The 13230-nt window shown below is 36.6% G+C and overlaps 1 protein-coding gene and 1 long non-coding RNA gene across 13 annotated transcripts in view; one reads left to right on the top strand and one right to left on the bottom strand.

Moving 5' to 3' along the window:
• Positions 1 to 13230, bottom strand: part of LOC127513925 (uncharacterized) — a 757994-nt gene that overhangs the window by 170754 nt on the left and 574010 nt on the right. The gene's annotated exons all lie outside the window — the stretch shown is intronic.
• Positions 1 to 13230, top strand: part of LOC127513888 (protein unc-80 homolog) — a 65505-nt gene that overhangs the window by 32629 nt on the left and 19646 nt on the right. For 9 of the 12 annotated variants that reach the window (XM_051896047.1, XM_051896045.1, XM_051896044.1 and 6 more), the window contains 18 exons: positions 594 to 701; positions 822 to 960; positions 2502 to 2683; positions 2943 to 3074; positions 3190 to 3376; positions 4213 to 4344; positions 4471 to 4614; positions 4702 to 4802; positions 5889 to 5975; positions 8281 to 8464; positions 8554 to 8648; positions 8752 to 8841; positions 8943 to 9044; positions 9221 to 9401; positions 11279 to 11544; positions 11646 to 11780; positions 11874 to 12012; positions 12126 to 12222. In XM_051896047.1, coding sequence (XP_051752007.1) covers positions 594 to 701; positions 822 to 960; positions 2502 to 2683; positions 2943 to 3074; positions 3190 to 3376; positions 4213 to 4344; positions 4471 to 4614; positions 4702 to 4802; positions 5889 to 5975; positions 8281 to 8464; positions 8554 to 8648; positions 8752 to 8841; positions 8943 to 9044; positions 9221 to 9401; positions 11279 to 11544; positions 11646 to 11780; positions 11874 to 12012; positions 12126 to 12222 — 2501 coding nt within the window. The remainder of the gene's footprint in view (positions 1 to 593; positions 702 to 821; positions 961 to 2501; positions 2684 to 2942; positions 3075 to 3189; positions 3377 to 4212; positions 4345 to 4470; positions 4615 to 4701; positions 4803 to 5888; positions 5976 to 8280; positions 8465 to 8553; positions 8649 to 8751; positions 8842 to 8942; positions 9045 to 9220; positions 9402 to 11278; positions 11545 to 11645; positions 11781 to 11873; positions 12013 to 12125; positions 12223 to 13230) is intronic. The other 3 variants (XM_051896049.1, XM_051896048.1, XM_051896041.1) reach the window with 1 other exon arrangement.

Here is a 13230-nt window from a genome sequence, read left to right as displayed (position 1 = left end):
GGCAGAGCGGATCCTGATTTTCACGTTATATTAAAAGTAAGCAGTTTGGAAATGAAAATGGCAACAACAAAAAAAGCCCTTAAAATTCAAGATATGGGTGCAAAAATGCCCCTTGTTTTTTACATTTATTAACATACAGTATTTCTAAGCAGTTTCACATGAGAGCTGTTTTTCCAGAATATCAGCACGACTGTAAATTATACTGATATTGATGTTATACAACAGTTTAATAAACAAAGACGTTAAGTGATTCAAGTGCATTTTATACACAATATTATCTTTTGCTTTTACAGAAATAGTTCTAAACAAAGCCACAGTAGAAATGTTCAGTTTCCGTATAAATCCATGTTTTGAATGAATCGGTTGAGCAAATGATTCAATGACTCATTCACTTGCTTTGTTGCTGAATGAATCAGTCCTTTCGATAGAACTAAATTGAACTGATTCAATGACTCACTCATTAAGTAAATATATTCATTCCACCCAAGTAAATACAATCCAAGAGCTTTAGCACTGTACAGTATGTGTTGACTAAATGAGCCTTTCCTAGCTCAACTTGCCCAAGTACAGTATATAATTGTTTTTTGTTTCAGTGTTCAGATAAATCCTGCCTCCGAACCCCATCCATGAAAAGACGCCCCACTGACAACAGTGCTGAGGGGAAAAAAGACACTGGCATGCTAAAATACATCCGCAACCAGGTCTCTCCTTTCTGTCCACTACAGAGAGAACATCACTGGTGTACAAGCTATTGCTATTGTTACAAATACATAAAGATTGTGAGTTAGTTGTGTTAAGTATGCTACGTTCTACTCTTTTAGGTGATGAGCCTGTCTCCAGCCCCTCTGTCCTTGCTCATAAAAGCCGCCCCTATCCTGACTGAGGACATGTATGGAGACATTCTGCCTGCAGCGTGGGAGCTCCTGCTGAGTGTGGATGAACATATGGCTGCAGCTGCAGGTCTGTCTGGCTAACATGTTCCTCCTGTGCCGGGGAATCTACTCAGGGTCATTACTTAGTTAGACTTTAACCCTAGTGGGCAGTCGTCTACCTAGTGTGTATTTTGGGCACTTTTTAAGTCACCATGAAATCAAAATGAACAATTTTTTATTTTTATTTTTTTAATAATGAAATATTTATTATAAATAATTTATCCATGCACATCATTATTAGTATTTTTTTTTTTTTATATTTCATGTCCCTTCATAATATTTAATTACTTATGTCAATCGATTAAAAAAATAACAAATTAATCGCATTTTTTTTCTGTAATTAATCGCGATTAAAAGCATTGGCTTTTTAATATTTTTATATTGTAATAATTTCACAGTTACTCTCCAAATTAATGTAGAAACAACTTAAAGACAGTGTATTTTAAATATTTGTTTAATGGCATCTTTTTGTGAGTGAAGGCCAGTATCACTGATACTAATACTATACTGATGTTTCTATGGAATTGATTTTTTTATTAATTTATTAGACATTCAACATTACAGTATAACTGAAAGCATCAATTTCAACATTTATTAGGCTTTAAAAAAATAACAACTTTGTTTTAAGTTCACTTTAATTAAATCTTCACATAAACCCATTATAATAAATGTCAGGTGGAAATATACAGAAATTGAATAAAGTTATCAAACACTTTACAGTCTTCACTGCATAAACTATAAATAAAATCTATATCAATCCTTATTAAAGCTACAATTTTCTCTGTTATCTTTGTTCTTTGATGAACATAAATGACAGACATCACAGCAACTGGTTTATTAGGCTGCTGTCACTTTAAGAGCTGCCGCTGCCGAACATGACGCGGATCTGACGCGCATCTCATTTAGATCTCATTTAAGACATTATTTAACTCATTTAAGACTGCTCTTATGAGGATACTCGACAAAACGGGCATTTTGTCATAATTCTGTGTGTTATTGTTTGTTCAAGCGTGAAAGAGAACTCCATACTGGCGCGCGTCTTTCTGTGCACACGATTCGTGTGTGTGTCACATGACACGACATTCACAGACAGCGCGTTCTCGTTTGTCTTGTGGCACTTGAATGGTTTAAAAGCATTTGCGTGAATAAGAGCGTGATCATATAATGTAACACTAGCCAAGTTATGACCGGAAAAACTGATGCTGTGTCAATTGCGTTAAACATTTTTAACGTGTTAAACTGAAAAAATAAATCGCATGCGTTAACACACTAATTTTGACAGCACTATATTTAATCAAAATAAATTCCCTTCCCTCTTGCAACAAGATCCCTTCACCTCTTTGATGATGTATTTACTGGCACGAGGATATATATATATATATATATATATATATATATATATATATATATATATATATATATATATATATATATATATATATATATATATATATATAATATAGTACAATGTAGACAGCAAGACAGCTCCCTAGGGTTTGGAAGGGAGCAGGTATATACTTATCTGTCTCTACACACATTAATCATTATCATGTAAACACACACACACAGCTGCCCTGTTCCTGCTGTGCGCGGTGAAGGTGCCGGATGGAGTGACCGAGATGATGATGGCTGAATTTCAGCACCAGGAAGCGTGTCAGAGAATTAACTCCATTTTGAAGTTCTACACTGTCTGGAGATTCCGTTACCAAGTGTGGCCTCGGATGGAGGAGGGGGCTCAGCAGATTTTTAAGGTATTACTGATGGAAAAACACTTTACTGTGCAGTATGCTTGTACACTTCTAATTTCTATGCATATTCTTCTTTGTTATTTTGGTTAAATCATTATAACACAATAATATCATTACTGTCAATATCTCTCTCTCTCTCTCTCTCTCTCTCTCTCTCTCTCTCTCTCTCTCTCTCTCTCTCTCTCTCTCTCTCTCTCTCTCTCTCTCTCTCTCTCTCTCTCTCTCTCTCTCTCTCTCTCTCTGCGTACATGTTGTTTCATAGATTCCTCCACCCAGCATTAACTTCACGCTGCCCTCTCCTATCCTGGGAATGCCCTGTGTGCCCATATTTGACCCTCCATGGGTTCCTGTAAATGCAGGCACTGTTCCGGATGCAATTAGTGAAGATCAGTCTGTACGTTTTAGTGGCCCACCACACCAAACATATCCTAATCATGCACAAATTTTACAGTAGATGTTTCCCCATTAGCCATTCATTCAGTTCTTTCTCTGCTCCTTGTACACTTCAGAAATCATTCTCGGCACGTGCAGTGTCTCGCTCTCACCAGCGGGCAGAGCACATCCTGAAGAACATGCAGCAGGAGGAAGAGAAGAGGAGGCTCGGTCGGGAGGCCAGCATCATCACGGCCATCCCAATCGCACAAGAGGCCTGCTATGAGCCCACATGTAGTCCCCCGCCCGAGCAGGAAGAAGAGGGTGTGTCATTTCTGTGCTGTATATCATAAGAATCATCTTGATCTTTTCAGATAAAAGATATTATATTAAAGGGTTAGTTCACCCAAAAATTTCTATCATTAATTACTCCCCCTCATGTCGTTCCACACCCATAAGACCTTCGTTCATCTTCAGAACACAAATTAAGATATTTTTGATGAAATCCGAGAGGTTTCTGAACTCCCTATAGACTGCAACGTCATTACCACTTTCAAGGCCCAGAAAGGTAATAAAGACATCCTTAAAAGTGTAGTCCATGTGACTACAGTGGTTCAACCTTAATGTTATGAAGCAATGAGAATACTTTTTGTGTGCTAAAACAAACAAAATTAGCAACTTTATTCAACAATTTCTTCTCATCCATGTCAGTCTCCTACGCTGTTGATGTAAACACAGTGCAGCGCTTCCGGGTTCTACGTCAGAAGAATGCCAAAATTGTTGAATAAAGTCATTATTTTTGTTTTATTTTTGTACACAAAAAGTCTTCTCGCCGCTTCATAACATTAAGGTTGAACCACTGCAGTCATGTGGTCTATTTTAACGATGTCTTTAGTACCTTTCTAGACCTTAAAAGTGTTAATTATATTGCTGTCTATGGACGAGTCATATACCTAACGGATTTTATCAAAAATATCTTAATTTGTGTTCTGAAGATGAACGAAGGTCTTATGGGTGAGGGTGAGTAGTTAATGACAGAAATTTCATTTTGGGGTGAACTAACCCTTTAAGCCCAATGATCAATCCTGTTTTCAGAACATGTTCATAGAGATGAGCTAATTATGTGCAAATGTAATATGTGGTATCGTCTTCTCTGTCAGTAGAAGATGTGGTGAACCTGACATCACGTCGTCTGTCCGTCAGCCCTTCCTGTGCCTCCAGTAACTCTCACAGAAACTACTCCTTTCGAAGAGGCTCTGTGTGGTCAGTGCGGTCAGTGGTCAGTGCTGAAGGTAAGCAGCGTTCTGGACTAACCGACCTGTTCGCCCTCTCCGTATTTACGACAGATTTAGGAGTACAGTCATTGGTCACATTGATTTTATTGTTTGCTATTTATGTGGTTTGTTTTACCTTACAAGATGATGAGAACACAACAGAACTCACACCAACACATCACATGCTGCAGCCACCGCAGGCTGTTTTCCCACCATGCATATGTGCTGCCGTGCTGCCCATCGTGCACCTGATGGAAGATGGAGGAGTTCGGGAAGATGGAGTTGCAGGTGAGAGGCAAAGAAGAATCTTCCGACAAACCCACCGTTCTTTTAGACCCTCACACTACTGTGTTTCTTTGTTTTGTGTTCCCACAGTGTGTGCTGTTGCTCAGCAGGTCTTGTGGAACTGCCTGATTGAAGATCCAGCACTGGTTCTTAGACACTTCCTTGAGAAACTCACAGTCAGTAACAGACAGGTAAGATCAACTACACTGTAAAAAAAAAAAAAAAAAAGGGGGGGGGGGACAAAAACATCAGGGATGCCAGAAAATGTCTGCTTAAAAACAGAAAATACTGTTAGAAAAAAAAAAAAAAACATAAACTGTAAAAAAAATAAATAATAATTTCTTACCAATAATTACTGTTTATTACTGTAATCTTCTTATAATCCCATAAAATCTTTTACTTTTAACATACAATCATTGTTAGAATACAGTCATACACCTCTAAAAAAATGGCAGCTGTGGTTGCCAGATATTTTCCATAAAAAATACAGTAGCAACATTTTAGGTTTTACAGATTTAACTTAAATTTACAGTAAAAAAACATATTTCATTAACTGATATAATGTTAATTTACCAACATAATGAAGTACTAACAGCTGTTTTGTATCTTTGTAATACACTGACAACCACCAACACACTTTTCACTTTAAATAATGACAAAAACTGTAAATTTAACAGTATTTTACTGTAAAATTACATTAAATGTAATCTATTAGTTATTCACTGTATATAGTACAGAAACTTTCTGTTAATAAATTAACTTTTTTTACCATTTTTACGGTCTTTTAAACTTAAAATCATGATAATTTTTTACAGTGTATGTACAAATACTATTATTTAACTTTAAAGAAACCTCACTTTACCCAACACATTATCTTAAATGGTAAGAAAAACACATAAAATGACTGCATTTCTGTAGTTATACATTTTTATATTTTTACAGAAAAAAATCTGTAAAATATTTTTATGTAAAATTACACATTATTCTGTAAAAATACAGAAAATGTCCTTTTAAAAAACAGACATTTTATGTAATACCAAAATACAAGCAATTCTATGTAAATGTAATAGTGGAAATTCAAATTACAGCAAATATCTGTAAAACATCAGGTATTTCACTGTATAATGACAAAACTGGAAAATTCTGTAAAAATAAATACAGACCATTACCTGGAAAATTACAATTATTTTAACAGTGATACTGTAAGTAGTCCTGCTTTCAGAGAATAAAAGATGAATGTGTGCTGTTATATGATGTAACATGCTTATGGTTCTCAGGATGAGCTGATGTACATGCTGAGGAAACTGCTTCTTAACATTGGGGATCTGCCGGCACAGACCTCGCACATTCTGTTCAACTATCTGGTGAGACTTTAGCATGCTCTTTCAACACTAATGTGAAGACAAAAGGGAGAATTTGTTTTTAAATGCTCTAATTTAAATTAGTGTTCCCTCAAACTAGTAGTTTGAGGGAACACTCTTAAAAATGAAGGTGCCGGAAAGAAGCAAAAAGGGGGTTTTACAGCAGTGCCATAGAAGAACCATTTTGGAAACCATTTTTCTGAATGTTTTTAATAAACCCACGCTTGCTCTGTCCCTCTCAGGTGTACACGCACTGTCTCCATGTAATGCACTTGCCGGATCTTTTAAAAACAAATACCGGAATGCAAAAATCCAAACTCTGACATTTTCTGGAACAGGATCCGGCTCAAATTAAGCACTGCTTATATGATATTATTGAGTTTGAAGAACCTTTTTAAAGTGTAAAGCACACTTTTCTATTACAGAGAACCTTTTGTGCAGTGGATTCTTCATGGAAAACACAAAGAGCCATTTAAGAATCTTTGTTATGAATAGTTTACCCAAAATGAAAATTCTGTCATCATTTACTCACCCTCATGTTGTTCCAAACCCATATGACTGGTTATTCTTCAAAACAAAAATTAAGATTTTTTTTTAAGGAAAGCTGAGAGGTTTCTGTCCCTCTATTGAATAAAATTGATCCAAAAAGGTCATAAAGGTAAAATAAATCCATGACAGTTGAATGCTTTTTATTTTATGTTATTGACATCTAAACCATGATCTACATACATACAGTAGAGCACATCACATATGGTAAACATGGAAGATTGTGCATGAAAAAAACTCATTGGTTCTCGTTTGAGCTTCCATGTTTACCATATGTGATGCGCTCTATATACGCGTTTACAGTTGCAAGAAGTAAGAGTAAGATATTTTACATAAAAGATGTTTATATATAATCCACAAGACAAAAAAAATAGCTGAATTTATTAAAATAACCCCATTCATAAGTATGTGAACCATTGATTCTTAATACTGTGTGTGGATACCTGGATGATCTACGTTTTTATGTTTTTTTGTTGTGTGATGGTTGTTCATGAGTCTCTTGTTTGTCCTGAACAGTTAAACTGAGCTCTGTTCTTCAGGAAAAATCCTCCAGGTCCTGCAGATTCTTCAGTTTTCCAGCATTTTTTGCATATTTGAACCCTTTCCAGCAGTGACTGAATGATTTTGAGATCCATCTTTTCACACTGAGGACAACTGAGGGACTCAAACACAACTATTAAAAAAGGTTCAAACATTCACTGATGCTCCAGAAGGAAACACGATGCATTAATAGACGGGGGGTGAAAACATTTGGAATTTGAAGATCAAGGTAAATTGTATATAATTTGTCTTCCGGGAAACATGCAAGTATTTTCTGTTGCTTCCGAAGGGCAGTACTAAATGAAAAAAATGATATTCAAGCGAAATAAGAAAAATTTAGACCTCTTCATCCTGTTCAAAAGTTTTCACCCCCCGACTCTTAATGCATCGTGCTTCCTTCTGGAGCATCAGTGAATGTTTGAACCTTTTTTAATAGTTGTGTTTGAGTCCCTCAGTTGTCCTCAGTGTGAAAAGATGGATCTCAAAATCATACAGTCACTGCTGGAAAGGGTTCAAATATGCAAAAAATGCTGGAAAACGAAAGAATCTGCAGGACCTGGAGGATTTTTCCTGAAGAACAGAGCTCAGTTTAACTGTTCAGGACAAACAAGAGACTAATGAACAACCATCACACAACAAAAAAACAGTCGTAGATCATCCAGGTATCCACACACAGTGTTAAGAATCAATGGTTCACAAACTTTTGAACTGGGTCATTTTAATAGATTCAGCTATTTTTTTGTCTTGTTGATTATATGTAAACATATTTTATGTAAAATATCTTAATCAGGACAGTACTAAATAAAAAATAACATGCATTTTGTATGATCTCTCTTATTTTGTTAAAATTTTGCACATTTTCACAGATTCTGCAAGTGGTTTACATACTTTTTCTTGCAACTGTATATATGAAGATAAATCTGTTCATCATATAAAGCGATCATATCTCTTCACAAGACCACTTGATTCATATGGATTTGTTTTACGATGTCTTTATAACCCTTCTGGCTCTTCTAAATTTTGGTTACCTGGGCCATCAAAAAACATCTCAGGTTTCATTAAGTCTGGAACAACACAAGGGTGAGTAAATGATGACAGAATTTTCATTTTTGGGTGAACTATCCCTTTAAGAATGAAGGATGGGGATGCAGGGATCTCATTATGCAGATCTGGGTATCATATTAGACATGTGAAATCTGATATTTTTCTTTTTCTTTCCAAGGTGGGCTTGATCATGTATTTCGTGAGGACTCCCTGCGAGTGGGGCATGGATGCCATATCAGCCACATTGACCTTTCTGTGGGAGGTGGTGGGTTATGTAGAAGGGCTCTTTTTCAAAGACCTTAAACAGACTATGAAGAAAGAACAGTGTGAGGTCAAGCTTCTGGTTACTGCCTCCATGCCAGGTTGCATATTTCAGCCACACTCCATACAGAAGATAAGTTGACTAGTGTCCTGTTCAGATTCATAACTGTATCTGGAATTGTGTGCCTAGGAACCAAAACCCTGGTCGTTCATGGACAGAATGAGTGTGACATTCCCACGCAGTTACCAGTGCATGAAGACACCCAGTTTGAAGCTCTTTTGAAGGTCATTGTAATAGCTGTATATTTGTTCTAAATATTACTATTTTGCTATATTTTCACAATTTAACAACCTTTTCCCACTTTTTTGCTTAATGTTTTCATGCCAGGAGTGTTTAGAGTTCTTCAATATTCCAGAGGCTCGATCTGCTAACTATTTCCTGATGGATAAGCGTTGGAACCTTATCCACTATGCCAAGGTGAGCTATAGTTTTCTAACAAATCTAGACATTTCAAAGGATATTCTTGATAGTAAACACTAGATTGTTTAACTAAAAACTGGTATGCATCTCTACATCAGACCTATGTGCGAGACATCTACCCTTTCAGAAGATCAGTGTCTCCTCAGCTCAACCTGGTTCATATGCTTCCAGAGAAGGGTCAAGAGCTCATTCAGAAACAGGTGTGCTTTGTGAATCTCAGAATCAAGGGAGAAAGTGTTTTTCCTGAACCAATTAATGGTTCAGCTCACGTAATGAAATTTGTGTGAGATCAAGGTAACTTCTGAAATATATAGTGTACATAACTTTTTAATTAAGAAAGGGTATAGCACAAATTACCAATCATTTTTTTCTTTAGGTGTTTTCCAGAAAGCTGGAAGAGATTGGCCGAGTTTTGTTCATCATCTCGCTTACACAACGTATGCCTGCCATGCACAAGCAATCCCACGTCTCCATGCTTCAGGAAGACCTTCTGCGACTGCCGTCATTTCCTCGCTCTGCCATTGATGCTGAGTTCACCCTCTTCAATGAGCCTCTGGGTGAGTTAAGAAAAACAATTTGATCCTCTTTTAACAGTCTAACCATTTAGCCAGTGGTGTCAGTTCACCAAAAAGAGTATGGCAAGTTCTGATGATATCATCCATCTTACAATATTACCTGAAAATTTCAAAGTCCTGCTCATTTTAATCCTTTCTAACCATTTAAATGCTAATGGTCGACTATAATCTTAAAACATATCTTTTTGAGACACCTTTATTTACTCTATTAGAAGAGCAGATTTTTGACTAATTCAGTATTACAAGAAAAGATGCTGAGACAAAATTACATGCATGTTAATGTTTTTGATTAAAGATCAGGTGGACACATTTGTTTTGTTAAGGGCCAAGCACCAAAGGTGCGTAGGTGCCTGTTGTAATCGTTGGTGTTCTTCTTATTATTATTCTTTTTCCGTTTCTTCTTCCACTCTGGAAGTCTATGGCAGCCCATAGAATCACTTGGGGGAAAGTTATTAAATTTGGCACACAGATAGAGGACAGTCTGAACTATCACCATAGCAAATTTGGAGTCTCTAACTCAATCCCTGTAGCGCCACCAACTGTCCAAAGTTGCACTCACGTTTATGCTAATAACTCAAGATGATTCGATTGCACCCTATGACGTCATTTTCCATCATGAAATGAATTTTCCAATAAACATACTTTTGCGAACTCCTCTTAGACCGTTCCTCTGATTTTCACGGAAATCAAACCAGATCATCTTCAGACCATACCGACAAAAAGTTAAGGAATTTAAGTGGATTCGTTAAACCATTCTCGAATAGAAGAACAGAATAAAAGAGGTGCCCACCAAAATGAATGTGTCTCTGCAACGCTTTAATGTACTCTGACCAAACTTGGTATGTGTAATGACAACCATGACCTGAGGCTATCTGCACAGTTTCGGCGCAGTGCCACCTAGTGGTCAGGAGATATGAAAAATGTCTATTTTTTCTTATAACTTCTGAATAGTTTGGCCAAAAATCACAAACTGGTCTCTATATATTCGGTGCAGCATGCCGAGACGAACAATACCCCATTTTCCCATATCGACCATTTTGGGCATTGGCCATTTTGAATTTTGCCACATTGCCACATTGGCGTATTGTTAAGAAACTCGGTTTGTGTCTTCGGCACCATGCCCTGACAGTACTCAAAAAGTTTGACCTTGTGGTCAAAAGTTATAATGAAATTTCCAAAAATGCTAATAACTTTTAATTAAATTAGCCTATTGTGCTGAAACTCTTAATAGATTCCTTGGGTCATGCCAAGAACATAGATACCAATTTTGCAATAGTCAGCCAAACTTCCTGTCTGCCATTTTGATTTCCTTTAGAACTTACTTTTTCGAACTCCTCCTAAACTGTTTATCCGATTTTCGCCAAATTCAAGTCAGATCGTCTTCAGACTGTGCCAACAAAAAATTATGGATTTCGTGTCGATAGACGAAACCGTTTTTTAGACGAAAAAAAACAAATTTGAGGCATGATGCCAAAATGACTCTGAGGCTGTATCTCTGCAATGCTTTGGCATATTGACACCAAACTTTGTATGTGTCGTTGTCACCTTACTCTAATCACACCACATCAGTTTTTTAACAGTGCCACCTATTGGTCAAAAGTGATAAACCCTGTGACTGTGTTTATGATTTTTCAGCCATTTTGCCTACAAATATTCTTAATATATCTTTACTTGCTCATTGTTGCAGTTGGTCTGACACTGCCAGCCATGTTGGCATGACTTATTGTGTTCTTTTATTTCCAACTATATTTATTTATTTTTTATGGATTTTTCATCAACACTGTAACATTCCATAAATATATTCATATAATACAAATTGTAATCAATACGTGAATCAATATAGTTTCCCCCCTTCCCAGGCAAAGAGCTCTTTGGTTTGGACACGTTACATAAGGTCCTATGGATCAAACTGCTGGAGGAGATGTTTCTGGGCATGCCCAGTGAATACCCCTGGGGTGATGAGATTATGCTATTTCTGAATGTGTTTAATGGTGCCCTACTCCTACACCCTGAGGACAGCGCCCTCCTCAGGCAATACAGCGCCACTGCCATCAACACAGCTGTACACTTCAACCACCTCTTCTCTCTCAGTGGCTATCAATGGATCCTTCCCACTATGCTCCAGGTTAACAGCACACATATAAGTTATGATTTAAGAATGTTTTTCCCATTTTTTTTTTTTATGATGCTTATTTGGTTTTGTGTTGCTGCTTTTCTTTGCTGAAGACATACGCAGATTATGAGAGTAACCCACTGTTGCGTCAAGGGATTGAGTTCTGCTGCAGACAGTTCTATATCCTCCACCGTAAACCATTCATATTGCAGCTCTTTGCTAGTGTGGCCCCACTGCTGGAGTTCACTGTAAGAGCTTTAAGATTTCATCATTTTAACAACCCTTCATTTATAGATAGTGTTACTACAGTGCTATTACGTGACGTGAATTTTTTTTTACAGACTCGCACTAGCACTGGTCTTTCGAAAGGCGTGTCTTCACAGTGTCTTTTTGACCTGCTGGTATCTTTGGAGGGAGAGACTGCAGATTGCTTGGATGCTCTGGAGCTGGTGAAGGCTGAGAAACCTCTCCGCTCTCTGGGTAAGATGGCACACAGGAGCCCCTAGAGGATACAGATCTACCCTTGTCCTCTGTATTATGTGAAAGCACTATTCAGCTTGGCTATTGCTATTGTTCTGGGTTTCTTTTTTCAGATTTTTGCTATGGTAATGAAGATCTGGCATTTTCAATAAGTGAAGCCATTAAGCTGGGTGTCACAGTGGTCGCTTATGCCCCAGAATCCTACCGCAGGTTTGTCAATTGCTCATTTCAATCAAATTCTTTAGGGATGCTCAAAAAAAAAAAAAATAAATAAATAAATAAATAAATAAAAATATATATATATATATATATATATATATATATATATATATATATATATATATATTGGTACCATATCAGTTATATAAGCAATGTCACACTTGTAGCAGTGCGATATGGCATATCACATGGCTACGAGTGTGATATTGCATTTATACAACAGTTCGAGTGTGTAAATAAATAACAACAACAGAGTGTCTTTAAAACCCTCTTTTGTGTAGAACTACTTCCTTCCACCACGGATTGAAATCTCAAGTTGACAGTCGAGCAAAAGCCTCCGTTACTAATTGTAAAACGTCACTTTAGAACTAGTTACAAAGGAACATTGAGTCGCTTCATTGAAGCTTACTGTATTTTGTAGAGTATTATGGTATTATGAGAGAGAGATTGTACCTGCATCTGATAATTCTTTAGGTTGATGTCCATAATATTATATCCATTATAAAAAAATGAGTTTGAATGTCTGCTGAGGAATCTTTGTCTTTGTCCTTTTAAAAGTTAAGGGGATTTCCCATTGCAGTGCTAAAACAACTTCCTTGTTCTGATTCACTCATAAAGACAGTATTTTCCGCCATCTGATGGCGTAATAATGTTACTTTCACGTGTCAATCACCATCGACTGACCCCTTCTCAATATCAAATACGGCATATTATTTATATAAAATAATATTTATTAAACAACATTTAAATAAACAACAATAGCTATTATAAAATACAATAGGAAATAAACACAAGCAAACAATTCAGTCAAACCTACAAAAGCAGCACTCTAATACAGGATTTAAGTTAAATATATCCTAAATATAAAGTTGTGAAACTTGATTTTCCCCTTAAACCAAATCGTTTTGCTCTGGAACAAGTAATAGATTAATAAGGCCAAAGATTGCCCGGTTGATAATATACCAAATATATGTTTAATCACTATCTACATAAGAGCCA

Source organism: Ctenopharyngodon idella, chromosome 6 (genome assembly GCF_019924925.1).
Source record: "Ctenopharyngodon idella isolate HZGC_01 chromosome 6, HZGC01, whole genome shotgun sequence".
NCBI lineage: Eukaryota > Metazoa > Chordata > Actinopteri > Cypriniformes > Xenocyprididae > Ctenopharyngodon > Ctenopharyngodon idella.
This window is presented reverse-complemented; position numbering and strand designations above follow the sequence as displayed.